The sequence below is a fragment of the Emys orbicularis genome, chromosome 2, assembly GCF_028017835.1.
Source record: "Emys orbicularis isolate rEmyOrb1 chromosome 2, rEmyOrb1.hap1, whole genome shotgun sequence".
Classification (NCBI taxonomy): Eukaryota; Metazoa; Chordata; order Testudines; family Emydidae; genus Emys; species Emys orbicularis.
The window spans coordinates 143103530-143124607 of NC_088684.1; the positions used below are offsets into that span (position 1 = coordinate 143103530).

At 50.6% G+C, this 21078-nt stretch overlaps 1 protein-coding gene across 1 annotated transcript in view; it reads right to left on the reverse strand.

Annotated features, from left to right (window-relative positions):
- Window positions 1-931: 931 nt before the first annotated feature.
- The window catches only part of TET3 (tet methylcytosine dioxygenase 3), a 162678-nt gene continuing 142531 nt past the window's right edge, over window positions 932-21078 (reverse strand). The window contains exons 5-11 of the mRNA XM_065398757.1: window positions 17243-17336; window positions 10851-11059; window positions 9782-9932; window positions 8884-8973; window positions 6485-6622; window positions 3967-4303; window positions 932-3140 (exon numbers count right to left, since the gene is read on the reverse strand). Of these exons, the coding sequence (XP_065254829.1) occupies window positions 1282-3140; window positions 3967-4303; window positions 6485-6622; window positions 8884-8973; window positions 9782-9932; window positions 10851-11059; window positions 17243-17336 (2878 nt within the window). The 3' untranslated portion in view covers window positions 932-1281. The remainder of the gene's footprint in view (window positions 3141-3966; window positions 4304-6484; window positions 6623-8883; window positions 8974-9781; window positions 9933-10850; window positions 11060-17242; window positions 17337-21078) is intronic.

The window sequence follows — 21078 nt, forward strand, 5'->3', positions numbered from 1 at the left end:
AACACTAACTATTCACAGTTTTTGTTGGGTTCTTGAAGATACAGTAACCCCCTCTTTTCCCCCTCCAGATTTTTTTTTTTTTTTTTTACTGCTATAAGGTGACAGAGTATGATCGGTACAAAAATAGCATGGAAAGTAGTCCAGATGTCCCAGGCTCCTGTCTCTTGTATAAGAAACTACTTTCCTCTCTAATGTCACCTTGTAGCTGAATACATAACAATGTGAGTTTGGTGAGAATATCAAAATAGCTGATAAACTATTCAGCATGAAGACAAATCATCCTGGATAATTTGGTCTTGCTTTCAACCTGGTTTATAATGTATTCATCTAAAGTGTCTGGTGTTAGCTCACATTCTGAACTCACAGCACTTTAAAGCCATCAGACCTGACTGTCCTCCCACTTAGGAAATTACCCCTTTGCAGAGGGGCCAGGATGAGGCATAGCACCACTTAAGTCAGACTTAGGGACTTCTGCTGCCTGTTTACACAGGCTCTGGTTTTCCACTGGTGTAACTCCATCAATTTCAATGGATTTATTCCTGAGGCAAGTAGGAGGCAAATCAAACCCTTTACCTATAAACAGGAGCTGTTAGGAGAAAACACCTCTGTTAAACAAACCATCTTCAAAACCCCAGCATCTGCCTAGAAGTGGGAATCCATTACTCTATCTGCAACTGATTTCCACATAATTCTCTGTATATTTCTCAGCCCCAGAGGGTTACTGTATCTATAAGAAACGATCAGTCAAGCTGCAAAATATGCACTTTAGTTCATTTGAAAAACCGGATGTTCAAACCATTTTCGATTGACTTTAAAGCACACGTTTCCAGATGGTTTCCAAGCTGAAATTCCCTACCAGCGTTAACACGAGTGAGCTGTACAGATTTTTTTTTTTCAAGCTGGTTTGGTGTTTTTTTTTTTTTTAAGATCTGCTTCATTGTTGTAATAATAAAAAAAAATCCAATAAATACATATTTTAAATGGAATTAAAAACCTCTCCTTTGTGAAAGGACACTATAAATTTTTCTTTTCCATTCTTGTGATGTACAAGGATAGATTAAAAAAATGCGGAGATATAAATATTAGATTACTGAAAAATGTTAACAGCAATAAGTGTTCGTTTGTTTGTTTGTTGAACTCCTCTCAAAGTGCAGATTTTAGAAGGTTTGCACTTGAGTAGATTTTTTCCCCTACATGCATTAGGAGAAAGCACCACAAAGCAACACTGTGGTCCAGTGTCGCAGACGTTGAGGTAAGATGGCCATATTAGCTGTATTAATCTCATATCCAGCGACTGTATGGTCCAGTTACCTTGGTATAGGCATATGAGGACACAGTGATAGCAGAGTTTGTTGGAATAGCCACTGCTTGCCGTGTTGGGACAGAATCTTTCTTTTCTTTGTGTTGGGGTTCGGGGGCCACGGCGCCTCCCCACTTGCGCTTTTTGCTGAATGGCTTGGTATCCTGCTGGAGCCCAAGCCTGGCTGCTTCTTCCTGCCTCGCTCTCGCCCTCTCCGCCAGCTGCTTCATCTTGGCTTCCCAAAGGGCAAGGCCGTGATTGGGCTGGTTCAAGTTCTTGTGTTGGTAAAACACCAGTGAGATGCGGGTGGGGTGGCACCGGTTGGGTTTCTTGAGCGGGGTGGTGGCGTGCAGCTCCCGCCTGGCGCATTCAATCAGGATGGAGCCGTGGGCCGGGGCCACCGCCACCCCGCCTATGTTTTCATCCAGGAAATTGTGTTCGCTGTCTGACCACTCCTCTTCCTCCTCATCATCTTCCTCCTCCTCCTTGAGGGTCTTATCGGGCAGCTCTTCCATGCTGTCATCCAAGCTGAAGGGGTCCCACAGTTTCTCCTGATGACGGATACTGGGCAAGAACGCGTTACTGTCTGCTTTCAAGGTGCCGAATGGCTTCTCGCTACACACGCTTGACCCCATGGTGGCCGACAAGCCAAAGGAATCCCATGGCTTCTCATGCAGCCCCGAGCTAGGTGTCGGAGTCCTCCTCTCGTCCACCTTGACCGAGTTCCACAGCTCATCTTGAAACCCAGGGTTCCCCTTGAGGGTGGAACTGAAGTTCAGCTGGCTGAGGTTCCAGGGTTTTTCCTGCAGGTTCGAATTTGCAGAACTAGGCAAGACCGAAGGGCTTTCGTTGAGTTTGCAAGGGCTCCATGATTTCCCAAGCAGGCTAGAACTATGTTGCGTTGCCTGCCCGTCTCCAGAAAATACGTTCCATTGTTTCTCCTGGAGGTGAGACTGGGGTAACTGGGTAGCGTTTGAGTGTCCGTTGAATGAATTCAATTTATCCTGCATGCTCGTGTTGGGTAAGTTGGTATTGTCATTGGGCGTAAACATATTCCAAGAACGCTCTGCATTACTAGTCCTGTCAGAAGGAGACACATTCCTGTTGACTTTGTAGGGGCTCCACCGTTGTTCCTGATCGCCGTTCTGAGATGACACGGGCACAGCGGACAGGTTGAGACTCGAGTTTTGTACATTCATGGCAGCCCTTTGAATGGACTCGATGTGTGACAAGGCGTCTACGGGCTCTTGTTTGATTGCTCGGTTGCTAAAACAGTTTGTGTTTTGTGCAAATGATGGGGTTTCCATTGGGACCGAGTTAGTCCTATGGGACATGGCCATGGACTTCTGGCTGGCATACCTGTTGGCTCTCTCATAGGTCCGCTGGTGGTGGTTTTTGTTTCGTACAGAGTGTGGGAGTTGCTCTGAGAACTCTGAATTCCTGTAAGTGTGGTTAAGGTTATCTTGCAATGCTTGGAGATCAGGTTTCTTCTCATAGCTGCTACTTACCCAATCCCCGCTCCTCGGCTCAGTGGCACCGTAATTCAGAAACTGCGAAGGGAACATGTGGTTGCTGGAGAATCCGTAATATCCAAAGGAGGGAAAAGTGAACTTTGAATGAAACCCATTCATGGAAGGCAGATTAGGCTGTGCATAGTAGGAATGGTAAGAGTAAACGCTGTTCATGCTATACGGGTCTGAGGGGCGGCAGCTCCCCAGCACGGAGTAGCTTTCCACCACTGCATTGCCGTTGTATTTGAAAGTGTTGTAATGGTTCTGAGGTTCAACTTTGATGGAAGGTTTGACTGAGTGCTGGGGGAGTCCATTTTTCAACGCCATACCTGTGGGCAAAACACAAAGCGCAACGGTGACTGGCCATACAGCCTAGGGGAATCTCCTTAGTAAGCCAAAGATTAAGTCATGGGCCAGCGCTTTGGCTGGTGTAAATCAGCAGAGCCCCACTGGAGTCCATGGAACTCCGTTGATCTACACCAGCCGAGGATCTTCTCCCCAGAACCAATCACTGCCAAAGCTTCACCGAGGGTCACACGCCGCTTATTATGTGATTGGAGATGTCAAGAGAATGCTGGTTCTAAACTAGTGGCCTGTACAACACGACTTACATAGAAGAGCTATGCCATCCAAATGCTGCTTAGAGGGCAGGCCGTAGCTGTGTTTGATTGTGGGTCATGTGCCTATAACATTCTGTAAGCTACATGCCTTGCAGCAAAGCGCAGCTGTCCTGGTACACAGAAGAGCCAAATAAAAAAGCCCCCACCGGCATAGCATTTAAAAAGCCAGAAAGAGGCCTGAACAGTGCCTGAACTAGAGGCAGGATTTGTGGTCTGAATCTCACTGTGAGCACTAGTGCAACAGAACTATCTTACACAAAGGATCTGTGCTCTAAAGCATACCGGTGAGCTAATACAACAGGGTACCACAAAGCATCTGTGCCATGAAGCAAACTGGTGAGCTACTGGATTGGTGCAACACAAAACTTGCTACACAAAGGATCTGTGCTATCGAGCGAACTGGTGAGCAAATAAAATAGTGCACCACAAAGGATCCTTGCTATAAAGCATCCTGATGAATTCATATCCAAGGGCAACAAAACTGTGCAACACACTTGAGATACACTCGGCAAACCCAGAGCCCTGCCCCCGTTACCTGTATTTTGCTGGAGTGTCGGGATTTCTAGTGCTTCCTGCTTTATTTTCTCAGGGGTGATTAGCTTCTCTTTCTGCATTTTCTTCTTCTCAGCGGCTGCCTTTTTGGCTTCTAGCTGCCTTTGCCTGCAAGACTTGGCAGGCTCAGGCAGCTTCCTGACCTCCCTGGGAAAGGAGGTGAGCACCTGAATGGCCCCACTGCCCATCTTTGCGTTCTGATTCTCCTCGCTGCCAAACTCATCCGTGGTGGACATTTTATACAGCGGAAGGACGTGCAGTTGCTCATCCTCAGGAATCTTCCCAATGCTCCGATTGTCCTCCTTCGTTAAGGTACACACCTGGGGTGGACAGGGAAGAAGCACCAATTAGCCAATGGCCAGGAAGCTGAAAGCCCCATTCAAACCGTTAATAACATATGCCCTGAAAGCATCTCTATTCAGGAAGGGCACTTAAATACATGCAGAAGCTGACGACTGTGGGACAGAAGTACACGGTTAAAATTAAGCACAGGCTTAAGTGCTTTCCTGAATTGGGGCTACCGTGGTGATAATTCACACCCAGGATAAACGGCACCTCTCATCGCAAAGTATCCGAGACACTTTACAATCCATATGTAAAGAAGAGTCATTCTGCCCACCACTGAAATGCAGCCACCTCTAGGACGAAGCAATGCCGCTGTTTAACAGCACACAGCACCACTGCAACAACAGATATGCTGCGAAGAATACTACATACCCACTGAAATGGCAGGGAGGATTTATATGGATAATGTGGCAGATCTAGTATCCTCACCTGCTTTCACTTCACCTCAGTGCCTTATTTGTGCAAACAATTTACTCCAGTCCAGGGAAATTATGTCCGCTGCTTCCCCCGCCTAGAGCCTTTTTATACTGAAATAAAAACACCTTGCACTCCGACAGGCCCCCTTCACTTTAGGTGTTTACACACATTATTGAAATTAGCCTCACATTCTTCCCCCCGGGAACTGGTAGGGACGTACTTATCACCCCCCAGCAAAATGTAGCACAGCGGCTTTCTGAGCTCATGCAGGATGAAAATGATCCTTATGCAGAGTGTCAACCCAAAGCCCTAGCTCAACTGTGTGGGCCTTCTGTACAGGGACGACTATCACCCACAGTGAGTCAGAGCACCCAGGAACAGCACCCAGGAGTGAGCCTTCCCAGAAACCTTGCTCCAACCACTACACGACTCTGCCTCCCAGAAAACTCTGCCGGATTTGTCAGGCGTGAGCTCAGGAGTATCCCACATATTTTGGTGCTGCTGCTGGTGATGACGGCAAATTAATACCAGTAATTAGCACTTGTCCTTTATCTAGCCCTGGCGTTTTCACAGCACTGTACAGAGATTAACTCATGAATTGCAAGGCTTTGATGTCCCTTCTGCATTCTCAGGCAATTACAGAGAGAGATTTGAGTGAAAGCTGATATTTTGGCTTGCAATAACTGGGTACTGTACTCAGTGTGTGTGTTGGGGTGCGGGGTGGCGGGAAGAGTGTCAGAATTAAGTATGTAGCCTCTCAGATCTTTCAGTTGTGGATCACAGAACCCTTGATAGGCAGAGATAATTCCTTCCCCAGAAAGGGAATTTCTAATTAAATGAAAACTCAAAGGCGCCGCTATTGAAATCAGGCTCTCTGAAAAAAGTGGAGGGGATACAAATATTGTCTGTTAGCAGATGGCAGCACTTTGCATATGCTGCCTAGCCATGTCCGAGCTGTGCTCGAGGCAGCTCAAGAGGGGTGCAGCAAAAGTGAGTAACCTTTACCTCCTCCCTCACTGCAAGGAGCAGCTGGCACACGCAGACCTGCTTCAGAACACACCCTGAGTTCGAGACGTGGGGCCAGACCCTCAGCTGATGCAAATCAACACAGCTCTGTGGACTTCAGTGGAGCTACACCGATTTCTACCGGCTAAAGATCTAGCCTGTGGCCCCTTGCTAGGTGAGCGAAAACAGCCTTATTCACAGCTGCTGGATCCCAAACCAGCCCAGGTTTAGAGGGATGGATAGGGGCTCTCAGTCCACCTGCATCTCTCTCTCACACACACACAACCAACCTAGCGTAACTGGCCTTCACTAACACCACCTGTCTTACACAGCGCTTTTCATCAGCGGCTCTCAAAGCACTTTACAAAGGAGGTCAGCCCCACCATCCCCATCGGCACAGAGCGGGGAAGTGACTTGCCCAGCGGCAGGGCTGGGACTAGAATCCAAGTCTCCAGAGTGCCAAGCTAGTGCTCATTCCACTAGGCCATGCTGCCTCCCTTGATTATTCCTTAGCAGCCCCACTGGAAATGATTGAGTGCACCATGGAGACCGACTGAACCCCCACCTCAAGGCGGTCCTTGTAGAGCAGAGGTGGGATGGTAGGGAGGGGTGTTGTCACGCTGCATCCATCCTGCAGACCAGGCACCTTTCACCCAACGCCGAGATGACCTTGCAAGAGAAGGGTGCTCTCCCCTCCCTCTTTCCCTAAGCTGAGAATGAAAATGCCTCCTTACCACCGTGCATCCATTGTAGAGGTTATGCTGATCCTTGTGAGCGTGCGCACAGAAGTCCATACACGCGGTCACCCCAGAGAACGGCCTTCCTTCTTTCAGACCGAGCCGGCAGTCTATTGCGATATCCTCGTTTGTAACCTAGCCCAAGGGAAATGAGACGGCTCCTGTTACTCCGCTGCCACGTGGAAGCCTGCCCGTATCGGAGGTACCCGTTACTGAGCAAAGCCACCTCAGTAACGGGCTGGAGTCAGGGGCCTGGGAAGAGACTTGTGTCACTCCAGACAACTGCTGGAGCCTCCATTGGCACTAGCAACCCACAGGCTGAGAGCTGCTGATGTAGGCCTCAGCCCAGCAAAACACTTAGGGGCCCAATTCGCAGCTAGACTGAGACCCTTTCACACTGGTCTGGCTGTACTCGAACAGGATTAGCTGTCATCTAAACCCATTTTGGGTACATCTACGCTGCACACTGAGCCTACGCGCTGATTCAGGTTTGAGCCCAAGCCCTCCTTCCATCCACACACAAATCAGCCTGATTCGGCCAGCAGGCGCTCAGGACCCTGCCAGGGAGGTGGGTCAGAGCCCGAATCCTGCCAAGACTCGGGTCCAAGCCCTGTCGTTCTGCGGTGTGGACACAGCTTCAGCTGCAGCCGGAGTCAGAAGGGCTGCATGGCCCAGTATGGACAGGCTAGCACAGCTGTGCACAGCAAACCCAGGGTTACAATGCAGTGTGGATGCTCCAGCGCAGGCGTGGAAACGCCAAGTCCACAAGCGGGTCCCACAGACCCGGGTTTTCAATGCAGTGTAGACAGACCCTGTAAGGCCAGAGCGATGCGAAGAAGCTTTAGTGTGAATGAGAATTAGACCGTAAGCATGTGTGCATTTTTAAGTAGGTGAATGCTTAAGGGCTTTGCTGGATCAGGGCCTTCTATTATCACAGAAAAGCCCATTGAGAGAAATGTGGGACCCTGGTACATCAGGTTTGTTGGGGCCCCACCTCTGCCAATTTCAATTTATTTACACAGACATTACAGCTGTTTTGGGGGCTCCCTGAGCTTAGGGCTCTGGTACAATTGTCCCCCCCATTCCCCGGCTGTCTACAGCCTTGATTACAGATCCAAATCTTTCTGGGGAGCAATGCACTGAACACACACTGTATTTTATTTGAAATAAAACACACAAAGGGCTCAGTCGTGACTGACTCCAGATCGGCTGTGCGGGGGGCAGTGGAGGGTAGGCAGGGATCACATGGCTGGCCGTGTCCCAGATGCCAGACTCTGATCTCAGTGCCACCAGCGTAAATCCAAAGCCAGAGGGGTGAGCCTGCTCCTGTCTGGACATAACCCCTGCCCTGGGCATCTCTCCAGTCATCACCCCCGAGCAACAACCCTCCTCTTCTCTGCCTTAGAGCCTCAGCAGAGCCCAGGCTATATATGCTTCCCCAGCCTTGTTGTGGACACCCACCCTGGGGTGCGTTTTTCTCCAAGCTGCTGCCAAACGTCCTCCTTGGAAACAAAACCTGTGTCGCTCGTGATCCGAGCATCCTGCTTCCTGGCTTCTGACACTAAAAACCCTCAGCCTGCGCCAGTCCTGATGGGGCTGGGTGGTGCTGTCACGGGGGCAGAGTGCAATCTAAGCGCACCCTGAAGGCATTTAAAGCGTGAACATCTGGCCAGATGCTGTCACTTTATACTCAGGGGGTGGCCTTTGGCCTGCCAGGTGCTGAGCTCCTTGAGTGCCCACTGATTTCAACGGAGGAGGGGGATGCACAGCATCTTGCAGGACTGACCCTTTCTTCCACACTGGCATAATAAAACCCCACCACCCGGGGTGCCCTTTTTGGCAGCCTAAGGACTGAACGGACGATGGAGACTGCTAGAGATGAGGGGGTCTCCCCACTCTGTGGGAAAACAGAGGCGTTCGGGGCTGTCAGCCTAGCACCTTCTGCCAGCACTAGAGTCCCTTCAGCTAATCAAGGAAAGAAGCAACTATCAAGCAGCCCTGAAGGCTTCACTCTGCTGGCACGTCACCCACTCAGCATTACAGGGCTGTGTCTGGGCAATACGTCACCGGGATGCCCCTCTGGGCTGTATCACCAGGGACATGCGCCCACATTTCCAACCACAACCTCCATGGGTTTGCATCAGGCAACATTAGCTCTGTGCTGCTAGAGAATTGCTGGGGGAAATTCAAATGCCCAGTGCTGCGTCAGTCAATGACAGGACAGCTGCTTGACCCCCCCTCCCACACCTCCTAGAGTTAGCTCCAGCTGGGACTGTGGCCATCTCAGGGCAGTTGTGCTGGTGGGATCTTCATCCAAGCAGACACTGAGTAGCCCTAAACTAAGGGTCTGTAATGCTAATACCAGAGGGGGGAGGAAGAACAGTTTTCTGTGGTACCTGATTTTGATAGGCCTGCGGCGCAAGCCTCCTATAAAGTGGAGCGACTTCAGTAGCCAAGTCCTGGAAGCTGTTTCTGAGCACTTCTTCCTGCAAAAGGGAATAAAGAGAGAGCATTTATTCTCCAGCGTCTCATCCAGATCACGGTCTGGGTGGGGCAAGGTGCGTTCGCCTCAGCCCAAGGGGGAGATGGCTCGCGAGAGGAAAATTCATGAGTGAGCTACACAGGCCGCAGGTCTTTAGGCCGGAAGGGACCATTGTGCTCACCTAGTCTGGTCTCCTGCCTAGCCCAGGCCAGAGAATCTCACCCAGGGATTCCCAGCACTTGTGGCTGAGCTAGAACGTCCCTTACAGAAAGTGACACCCAACAGACTCCACGTGACGGGGAATCCACCATGTCTCTTGGGGTCTGTCCCACTGGCCCATTCCCTTCGCTGTCAAAAATACGCATCTATATTTAGTTTGAATTTTGCTGACTTCAGCTTCCAGCTACTAGATCTTGTTCTGCCTTTGCTTCCTAGATTAAAGAGACCCTCGAGCCTCAGATAACTTCTCCCTGCGTCGGTAACTATATGGCCTGGTTTGGGTCATCCCAACTGAGTGGCTGTGGAAGCTTTATACCACGCTGCATCACCCCGTACTCTGGAGATCCCCAGGGTGAACTCCTGGCTCCATGGACGACAATGAGAATTTTGCCATTGATTTCACTGGGGCCAGGATTTCACCCTATGTGTTTAACAGAAAGGCTATTTCCGAAATGCTTTACTGGGACGACTTTTTGTATCCTTTCACCTGTAAAGCCAGGATCTACTGATAAAGAGCTTCCCCTCCAGCACCTTTCCCTAGCACTACCTTCCCTGCTTGAGTTAACGGAGGCAGGCAGAGGGGGCTCACTGACCTCTTTGGGATTGTCCCCCACCAGTCGGAACTTCCGGGGAGTTTTGCTTCGGGCGTACTTGCATCCATTGAAATACATGCTCCAGGAGCAGCCGAAGGAAAAAGAAGCACCGCAGGTGTTGGGGTCCTTGCCCTGACATGCACAGGTCCGGCTGCAAGAGAAAAGCAAGGAGGAATTTCACTCACTGGGGATGCCAGCTCTGTTCCAGCCAACGGAGCGTCCAGTGGACGCTGCCGCGGGAATTCCGGGAGGCAGAACGCATTGACCCCAGTTGGAATCTGGCTCTGGGCGAGGCAGCGCCCGGGTGAGTCTTTACGACATGCAACACACAACAATCTGTAACAGGGCGAGCCCAAGAGCTGGGAGCCCCTCATTAGTTTCCCTTTGCACAGGGGGCTGATGCAGCCGTTTCCTTGCAGGAGTTTGCAGCTCCTAAATTCCAGCCTCAGAAAGCTCGAAGTCAAACGTAGCCTATGTCTCCGCTGCAGCGGGCTGGTGGGATTCCCAGCGCATGTACACGAGCCAGCATGCTAAAAAGCTAGCCACCCGAGCACACACCTAGGATCTCGGCCGGGCTTGTGCACAGGTGGCTAGTCCAAGCCGCTCTCTTTTTAGCTGTGCTGCTCTTTTTAGCACACTAGCTCCATCAAAGCTCGCGCATGCATGTCTACCCAAGCTAGGAATGATATCTCCCAGCTGCAGGGCAGACATCCCCTCAGCCGAAACAGATTTGGGCTCAAAACTCCCCTTGGTTTCCATCCAAAAATCCATGGACCCAGCATTACATTATGGAACCTATGCAGGGTTGTCGCTAGCACTGGGACTCTGGCAGAAAGTCAGCGCCATGAGACCTGTAACGTCCACAAGCCACCAGGGCTTCGGTTTGATGCGCCGCCCAGAAAGACGGCCCCTCCGGCCCCAGCGGTCCCACCAACAGCAGCGCCGTGCTGACTCTGAACGTCACCTACCCCAAAGAGCCCTGGGAAGACCTCCCATGCAAACATGGACCAAGGCCCCTGTTTAGCAGGGGAAATCACAGCGCCCGGGCTGCGGCGCAAACGGAACTTACTCGTCGTTCAGGCCGCATCTGCGGCTGGTGGGGTTTCCGTATTTAGTGAGCGTGTCAGTGAGCTCCTGGTACAGCGTGTCACCCAGGGTGCGAGGGATGCCCTCCCAGGCCAGGATTAAAATGATGATGACAGCATTCTGGCAGTGGTGACCGGCTCGGTGCCGCACCAAACACAGCAGCTTCTCCTCTTGGTTGTGCCTCCTGATCACCTGGAAAGCAGCCGTGCACAGTTAGTGGCGAAAGGCAAGGGTGGAGACAGGAAGCTCTGTCCCCGGAAAATATCTGGAGCCAGCCGCCCTCAGATGCATGTTTTCCTTCTCGCTTTCGCCAGGAATGGCTGTGAGGAGCTTGCAGGCCCTTCTAATCGGGGACCGGCAATGGGATATTCAACCCCTAGATCTGCTTGGTAGTGACCAATAGTCACTACTATTATTATGAACAGCTGTGCTACTGGAGTGCCTGGAGATCCCACCAAGAGCAGGTCGCATCGCGCTAGGTGCTGTACAGACATCTAGTAAGAGACAGTCCCAGCTCCAAACAGCTTACAGTCTAAACAGACAAGACACAGGGTGGGAAGAGAAAGAAAAGCACAGGGAGGTGCAGTGACTAGCAATGGGCAATGCTGGGAATAGAACCTGTCCTACTGGGGCATGGTGCATCTCAGTGGTCAGACGTCTAGGCAAAATAAGTTGGCAATCTCAGGACTAAATGGGCCATGCAACCTGAACCCCCCTCCCTCAGGGGTCCCTTCAGTGCTGAGACACACCAAGGGGACTGTCACACGGTGGAGGTTGTACAGACACTGCTTGTGCTAGTAACACTTGGTGGGTAAATGGAACTAGATTCTCTGGGATTCTCAATCCAGCCCCTTCCACCAGAACGTTATCCACTGGAAGGGAGAGATTTTCAAGAGCCCTGTGGGATTCAGGAGCACAAGTCCCACCGCTGTTCTCCTAAATTCCTTACATGTTTTTAAAATATTGCCCTATAAGCAGGTGGCCAGGGATTCTCAAAAGTCAACCTGGCCACCCACTTTAAAGGGGCCTGGTTTTCAGAGTGGGAGGTATTCAACACTTTCTGAAAGTCACAGCCCGTTATGATGTCTCGAACTCATGAGTCACTTTTGGAAGCCCTGCATAGATCTCCGGAAATATTAAGGGGCCAGATCTTGAAGACTTTAGTTTTCACTCAGATTTTGGGCTGGGCAGGAAATGGTTTTCCCAACCCATGAGATGTTTCAACATTGCAAAATTTATTCCTGCCTCAAATCCAGAGAAAAATCAAAATGTAAAAAAAATTCTGCAAACCGAAAATCTGGAAAAAAAAATTGGTTTTGAGTCAATGGAAATGTTTGGTTTCCATTTCACCCTTTTTCCCTTAAAAAAACAACAACCTTTTTTAGTGTAAATTTACTTGGAAATGAAAAGTCATTTAGGCTTGAAAAACTTAAATTTTCTGGTTTGACAACTTTGAAACTATTTTTTTAAACCACCAATTTTTCGCACTGGGTGTTTCATTGAACCCAATGCTTAGAGGCCTGCAAATCTGCAGCTATCCACTTTATCCCCGTGGATATCTGCGGACCATGTTTGCGGATGGATGCGGATCCAAATTTTATATCTGAAGCCCTGCAAATCTGCAGATATCCACGGACCATGTTGGCAGATTGGAGGTGGATCCAAATTTTGTATCCATGCAGGGCTCTACCAATACAAACAGTTCAGGTTTCAGCAAATCGGCTTTTTTTTGGCGAAAAACATTTTGTGGAAGAAATCCCAAGCAGCTCTACTCAGGCCACTACCTGGGCAAAGCTCCCACTGAGGAATTAACGGACTAACGGCTTCAGGATTTGGCCCCATACGCATGAGAAAAGTGTGTGTACGTCCCTATTAACCAAATCCTGGAATCCCTTATTTGGGCAAAATCCCCACTGATTTCAATGAGTGCCACTGGAATTGCAGTGTCATGATTTGGCCAATCACAGCAGCTTCATACCAGATCTGTGAGCTAAAGCACTGGAGCCAGGCAGACGTTCTAACATCAGCATGGGTTGAAATGATCTCTCAGACGCCTGGGTCATGTGCCTATCACCTCAGTGTGGTGCGGTGTCCCTCTCTAGTGGTGGCTGGGCCACATACAGAGGTTGCTGAGCCTGCTACACTATCAGCAAACAGATGTGGGTCATTTAGCTCAGACCCTAAAAGCACATGGTCCCAGGTTTGATGCTGATGGCCCTCCCTGGGGCTTGGGAATTAGACGCAGACTTTGCGAACTTTTCCCATGGCTACTAACACAGGTTTCATCTGCACCGATGCAAGCAGCCTTGATAGCTCTAGCGTAGACAGGCCCCCAGCCTTTTGAGCCTTAAGAGTGAAATCTGGCCACAATGAAGTCGACGGCAAAGCTCCCACTGACCCCTGTGAGCCAGGATTTCACCCTATGTCTATGAGACCTGCTCTGAGCAGGGCGTTTACAGCTGCAGAGCTGAGCGGGGGTTAGCAACGGTGGGAAATTCTGCAAAATTTCCCTAACGTAGACAAGGTTCGACTGACCTACTCAGCCACGGTCTTTCACTTCCATATCGGCTAGTCCATTACACACGCTGCTACTCTCACATCCTGGCGCTCACTCGCTCATTCGCCTCCCGCTGCTGAGACACTGGGGAATTCCTCACACTGGCTGCTTTTCACACCCACCCGGCTGCTTCTCTAAACCACATCCCTCAGCGTCGCCGCGAGCCACCAGGCCTCCTGCACGTCTGACCTCCAAAGGCAGCATCTACACCTGGCTGGGGGAACCATCCAGCACCGACTTAGATTACTTCCTACTGGTACACCGACACTGCTTCTTGGAGCAGCTAGGTTCTCCATGCAGATCTCTCAGCCAAGTACTGGCCCTGTTTAGCATGGGGGATCTGAGAGCATCACGGGAAAGGAAACACACTTGCCATTCAGCCTGTATCTGCATCTGGGGGGGTTTCCATGTTTTATGAAAGCATCAGTGACGCCTCCCCCTCTCCCTCCAATGTCTGGGGATGTTTGAATCCATGTCATCTCAACCACACACACGCACACAAACACTCCGATGTTTCTGCACAGAAATACAAGAACCTCAGGATAGAAATTACCTTTTTCTGTCCCCTAGCACCGACAAAAAATGGGTTTAAAAACGCATCTGATGTGCTCTAAAAGAAATCAACGAGCCGGCCACCAGGACATGGGTAACGTTCAAACTTGACTTCCTTTTCCCACCCCAGAAGAACATTAATTCCCACCCTGACATCAGGATGCAGATGCCCCCTGATAGATGTGCAGCACCCCCACCCTGACATCGGGATGCAGCTGCCCCCTCACGGCTGGACAGCACCCCCACCCTGACATCGGGGTACATCCCTCTGACCGTGATAGAACTGCACCTTCCCTGCTTTAAAACACAATGGAAAGGGTTTCTGTCAGCCAGCAGCACTGCCCCAGCTCCCCTCCCTCTGTGAACCAGCAACAGAGTTGGCTCTAGCCTGGCCTGTAACGTAGGAGTCAGACTTTGTCCCTCCATCTCAAGTCCTTCATGTTTCCCCAAAACGGCCAGCAGCACAGAGCAACGCTGAGAAACATAACTAGGCTGGCAGCTGGCTTCCACCCTCCAGGGCACTGCGCTGTTTGGTCCCTGTTGGGCCAGCGTTATCTCCTCCCATATGCTCCCCAGTGGCCACTCTTATCAGCCGCTCTCGAGCATCTCTGCCCAGCTCAGAGACAAACCCTGTCCCAGTGATCACACTCAGCCCTTCCAGCAACGCGACCTTCACTGGACACCTGTTCTCAGCTCAATCCCTCCTGATGCAGTGCGAGAGACAATCCCATGGTGGGCTCTTAGCAGGTCCTAGGCAGCTCGACTTCCTGGTAACCCAGAGATACCAGCTCCAAGCTTGAGCCATTCGAAACTTGATGGGCCGATTCTGGGCTCTCCAGTAGCTTTCGAGGGGGTTGCGCCTGATTTATGCTCATGTCATTGAGAAAGGAATCCAGAATTCCTCTACATATGAGGCAGATTCTGATCTCAGTTACAGCGATGTAACTCCATTGCCTTCAGCAAATTTACACCGGTGCCAATGAGATCTGAATCTGGCCCAGTGTTCTTTAAAATAACACACGGTTAAAATGATTTCCATAACTTCTGCCACAGTCTGGGTCTTTTCTGCACCCTCCTTCTACACATCGGGTCCTTCCCCCACTTCTGCACTCCCCTGGTCTTTCTTCAGTCCCCGGGGCTGAACAGTGTTTAGGATGGAAATGCCCAAGACCCTGTTAAATGCAGCGGGAATCCCCAGAGAAGTCTGGGCTAGGTGGTGAATTCCACAGTCCAGGTTCACCTCCAGCTACAGGTCTCCTAGGGTGACCAGATAGCAAATGTGAAAAATCGGGACAGGGGGTGGGGGGGTAATAGGTGCCTATATGAGAAAAAGACCCAAAAATCAGGACTGTCCCTATAAAATCGGGACATCTGGTCACCCTAAGGTCTCCATGTGCGATATTCAGTACAACACGGCACATGGACATTAACCAAATACAAGCTGGTGGTTTGGAACATACTGGTCAGGTTCTCCTCTCAGCTGACAGGGTTAAAGTCAATTCATTCATTTGATCCCCTCTCTGAAACCAACTGAGGGCAGGGCTACACAGCCAGAGATGCGCACACGCTCCCCTACCTGAATCCAGCTAACGAAGGTAACTGCAGCAGTGTAAACAGGACAGCATGAACTTCAGAGCGTGCCAGGTTCTCTAGTCCAGACTGTGCTGTTTACACTACTGTTGAGACCCAAGCTAGCTGCATTCACGCTAGCCCAGGTAGGGTATCCCACCATGCGCAGCTTTTGCTGGGTTGCTACATCGTAAAATTGGCCCACTGGACTTCACGGTACCAGCCTTCCTCGCCCTGAGCACCCCAGGATCTGCTGCGGGAGCAACCGCCACTCAGCAGGACAGAACTAGGTCCCTCCAGCACAGCTCAGTATCACCCAGCTAAAAATGTTGAGCACCAAAAACAGAGACCAAAAAAGGAAAGACAGGACCCGTCGCTCTCATGGAACAAAGAACTCTCCCCAGCCAAGCCCTCCTGCTGCTCAGAGCCTCTGTTAGCCTGCTGATGGCCCATCTGAGAGTGGAACAGTTCACTGACTAGTGAGACCAGGCGCTGGGGGTAGGGTTGGTTTCCCCTCACCTCCCCATTTAGAGTTTTTACCATTTCAAAGTGGCCGCTGGAAAGCGCAGAAGGTCCAATCTGTAGCCAGCTGGCTGCCATTCTCCTTGCAGAGAGAGGGACCAGGTGGGGAAAGGAATGGGATAGTGATTAAAGGGAGAAATGGGGAGAGGAGAGACAGGGAGCGTCAGTGTAAAGAGAGGAGAGAGAAGAGATGCCCACATACCATGGTGATGAGCAGGGCACGAATAACTAGATAAACTATGGCAGATTAGATTATTACTTGTATCAGTCTCACCTGGAGGCTCCACCTAACCTGTACATATACATAGTGCGAGACAGGCGCTACGGCAAAGAATTTACAAGCTAAACAGACAAGACACACAAAAGGAGCACTGTCATCCCCACGTTAAAGACAGCGCCTGGAGGCACAGAGAGATACGTGACTTTCATAGATTTTAAGGCCAGAATGGAACAATTTGCCCATCTAGTCTGACCTTCTCCATAACACCGGCCACAGGATTTCATCCAGCGGTTCTTGAATCAAGACTATTATTTGTGGTCTAACTGGAGGGTAGTCTTCCAAAAGACTTGCCCCAGGTCACATAGCGAAGAAATTGAGCCTAGATTGGTTGAGTGCCAGTCCAGCGTTTTAATCATCATCTTCCCCATAATTAGATTATGAAAGCAGATCAAACAGATTAGAGTAGATCCGACAGACTAGCTCAAATTAGAGAGCTGTTTTAGATCAAACAGATTAGATTGCACAGATTAGATGCAGATCAGATTAGCGCAAACAGATTAGATCACCTCAGATAGATTAGATCCAATCGATTAGATTAGATGGCTAGATTAAGCCAATGAAATAAAATTAGATGGATTTGTGTTAAGAAAAGAGAGAGCTCTCTAACATTTCTAAACACAAGACCAATGAAAATATCCCACCTGGTGATGGAATGTGTGAATGTTCTATTCTCTGCATCTAGCCCTCCATCTATTCATTCTATGCCCATCCCCACAGCCTCCGAGCACCTGTACCATTACTGTAGATACCCCATTCTCTGATCACCCCATCTCCCCAAAGCGCAAGGTGACTTTGAGATCACACTCAGATGACAGAAGAATTGGGAAATCATTCTTGGTCTGAGTTAGTCATATTAAAAAAAATCTGAAAGCCCACCAAGACAGCTGGCACTTACCCACTTCGCTATCGGGCAGCCCCGGGAGCTTTTGCCTTCCTTCCCTGTATAGATGACCTTTTCGATTCTGATGGCTTTCCCCTTCTCGCCATACCTGGTGGAAAAAGGCATCAAATGAGTGTAGGCAAGAGCAAGGACATGCAACGAAAGAATCAGCGCCCGCTGAGCTGCCAGAATGGATGTGATTTAAAAAACAGACTGTCCCTAAAGGAAATGAGAGAGAAGAACAGTAATTCCTAGCTCCTATATAGAGCTTTTTCAGTCATAGCTCTCAAAGTGTTTTGCAAAGGAGGTCAGTATCATTGTTGCCTTTTTACAGATGGGGAAACTGAGGCACAGAGGTGGGGAAAGTGACTTGCTGGAGCTTACCCAGCAGGCCAGTGGCAGAGCCAGGAATCAAAGCCAGGTCTCCTGAATCCCAAGCCCACTGCATCATGAACGCTTCTTTTCACTCGCACGGCCATTTGTGTTTCACACTTTCCTTCTCGCTTCCCTGTGCGGAAACCAGCCCTGCCCACACTGCGGTTCACATGGTGTGACATTCCCCCCTCATGCAGGGTGCTCGCACAGAGGTCTGTGCACCACCTTCACCCTCCAAACAGTGGGAACCAGCTGGTGCATGGGTCTGATTCTAACCCCTGAATTTCACCCGATTCCACGAATGTGACAGCACAGCAGCCCCTCTCTGAGCTACGATTCAGCTCTTCCATGCTGGCCATGCCAATGGGTGCGGGTGGATTTCCCTCAGACTTCTCAGGTGAGGAGGAGATGGGGTAGCTAGCCAGACTCCAAGAGTGGAAGATTGCAGACCTCACGGCTATGTTAATTCCTGGGAGACTTGCTTATGCCGAAGGTATGCGAGGATGCTCTCCCCTCCCACACCCCATATCCTTGTTTTCCTCTCCCCAGGCCTCTAACCCCGTCGGACGGGCGTGACTCACCCCACGCATCCCTTCTGCTGTGCATCCAAGTGCCTTCCCCACTACAGCCCGTGCTGGGTCCCAATCGCCTCTCCCTAGCCACCCAGCTGGAAGTCAACCGAGGTCTCGTCTGCATTGGGATTTTGAGACATAGCTGCAGCTGTGCAAATCACGTCTGCACTTGTGCAAATCGTGTCTGCACTAGGGATCTGCAGCTGGGCAGCAAGACTAAGGCCTAAGGACACCTGAAATTCTGCCTAGCGTTCACTCCCTCCCCTCCAACGCATACGTTAGTTTGGTAACAGAATCCTTTATCCCAGCAGAGCTGCGTCCCGTCCCTCTCATTCTCGGGAGCTACGCTTCCGGTATGTCTACACTCGGACCTCGGGGGAGGCTGGGAATCGCACGCCTCCCTCCAAGCGTGGACGTACCCTGAGACACACTGAGCACCTGGGGTATCTCAAGGAGTGGGTCCACTTTATCGCAGCCAGGGAAAGGAAGTAATTTTGAGTCCCCCCCAACTCCTGCCCTTACACTCCTCTTGCAGGATCAGGCCCTAATTTCTGATCCTGCCTTCACATCGGTCCTACACCGGTGTTATCCCATTGGCCGCCGATCAGTGGGACTGAGCACGGAATCATGCCCAGCGAGTTCAACAGCGTTCCTTCCGATGTACACCAGGGGAGAGCCCCTTTGTCTCCTCATTCCTTCCCCTCTGGCACGCAGACCAGAGTGCTCTGTCAGACGCTCTCAGCCAACTGATCGCGGCAACCTGGGGTTTTCGCTGGAGCTAATCAGCACAGATTAATCTTCCCAATTGCCTCCTTCCTGGAAGCACTAATTAACGACGCCAGCTCCCCCCTCCGCCCCCCCGAAGCCAGCACTATCCATCACCCCCGGGGGAAGAGAGCCGGCCCACACAGCCCTGCCGAGTTTTGCTAGCGAGACACTTTTAAACAAGGATTCCCATGCCCCGGCTGATGTTCATGGGTGAACGCACCCACACAGCCATTGTGGCCGGGCTGCTTCACGCCGGCAGAACTGCCAGGCGCTTCAGAGACTTTGCAGATGTTGGGAACCGGCGGTAGGAGGGGAGCGGGACGGGGACACAAAAAGACAGGCTGGGTGCATTCTGATGCAAAAACCAGAGCCGAAGCGACTGCACTTTGGTCACACTTTACGTGGAGGGGATGGGGACATTTGTAAACAGTGGATACGGGGTTAATTTGTGTCCGATGGGGGTTTTAATACATGGGCGATCAATTGCAAAATTGTGGCACTATTTGCAAACCATCGCTCTAATTACTCCGCCTGTATGCTAGACCCTTTCCCCTTAACCCTTTATCTGCCTTATCTCTTTAGATTGTAGGGACTGTCTCTTATTATGTGTATGTGCAGCACCTAACACAACGGGGCCCCATTCTTGGTCGGTCCCTAGGCACTACAATAATGACATAAAATAGGTCAATAGATTGCTTTACAACCATAGCTTAGAACTATCAATAATGTGCGCATAACAGTCTGCAACACACAGTGCTCCTGGGGAAGATTTTCAAATGGACAAATGGCAGTCCGATGCCTAGATCCCACTGAACGTCATTAGCCTGTGGAACTCATTGCCATTACAAGTCACTGAGGCCAGCACTGAGCAAGAGTCAAAAAGGAATTGGGCGTTTATATGAATATTCAGAGTTATCATATTAATGCCAGCAAAAGTGTTGGAAGGGATATGAACCTTTATGCTTCAAGGCTTGAGCCAATCTAACTGTTCGGGGTCAGGATGAGACCAATTGTGAAGGGCGGATGATCCCATACCTGCTACTGCAGGGTTCTCACATCTTCTGAAGCGTATGGTGCTGGCCACCATCTGAGACAGGACACTGGGATGGACTGAATTCGGGTCAGATGCAGCCTGGCAGTTCCTATGAATTCCCAGGCAATGCCAGCCAACTCCACTGAGAAGGGCTTTGCAGCTCCCACTGTAGACAAATGGGATTTCAGCTCGACGTAAAATTGCTACTCATCTAGATGAGATATTGCCACGAAGTGGGCAGTGGGTATGCACACCACTGCCCTCTATGGGAAAGAATCAAAACTGCTTATCCGCGTGGCTTAGACCCCATACTGCTTTAGACCAAGCAGCAGCGGTTCATCTTCTGGAACAGGAGGACCTGAGTTTTGTCCCCATCGCATAGCAACGGCTGTGAAATCCTAGACACCCAAGTTTACAAGGACACTTCGTGCACAAAGCTCCATCTCATGCATGAGCATAACTGGAAAGCCAGAGCAAACTGCAGCACGTCTCCGCTGCACAGAAGCATATTATGATTTATAGTGTGGTGGTTGCCCCTAGAAGCCCCAGCCACGGCCCAGGCCCTCATTGTGCCAGGCGCTGTACAGACACAGAACAAAAGGACAGTCCCTGCCCCCAAAGAGCTGACAACCTGCCCTGCTCTTCATCTCATGATCTCAGAGTGTTGTATCAACGCCCCCTCCTGCCTGGCAAGCACTGCCCTCCCCATGACAGTCTACGGGCACTTCCACTAAGAGCCAACAAATAAGCTAATCTAATGGCAGGCCATTCCCTTGTCGCTGATTGACCCACCTAGTTATTCCGTTCTCAGCTGAAAGCCTCCAGAAGTGAACGGCACCAGCAAGAGAAGATGGAGCCGAAACACAGACATCTCATCGGCCCTGCAGAATTCTCCACTGCTCGGCTCCCAAGCTCAGATGTTCCTGATCTACAGGGCGGATGGGAACTTCCTGGACTGGATTTCACCTCCCTCACCCACGAGGAACACGGATAGCGACGGGGAAGATTTGACCAGCAGCGGCTAGTGCGTACGTCTCATTAACCTGCTCTACACCCATCCATTTACCTCTGACCGACCGGAGAGAGACGCGATCCAGATAACA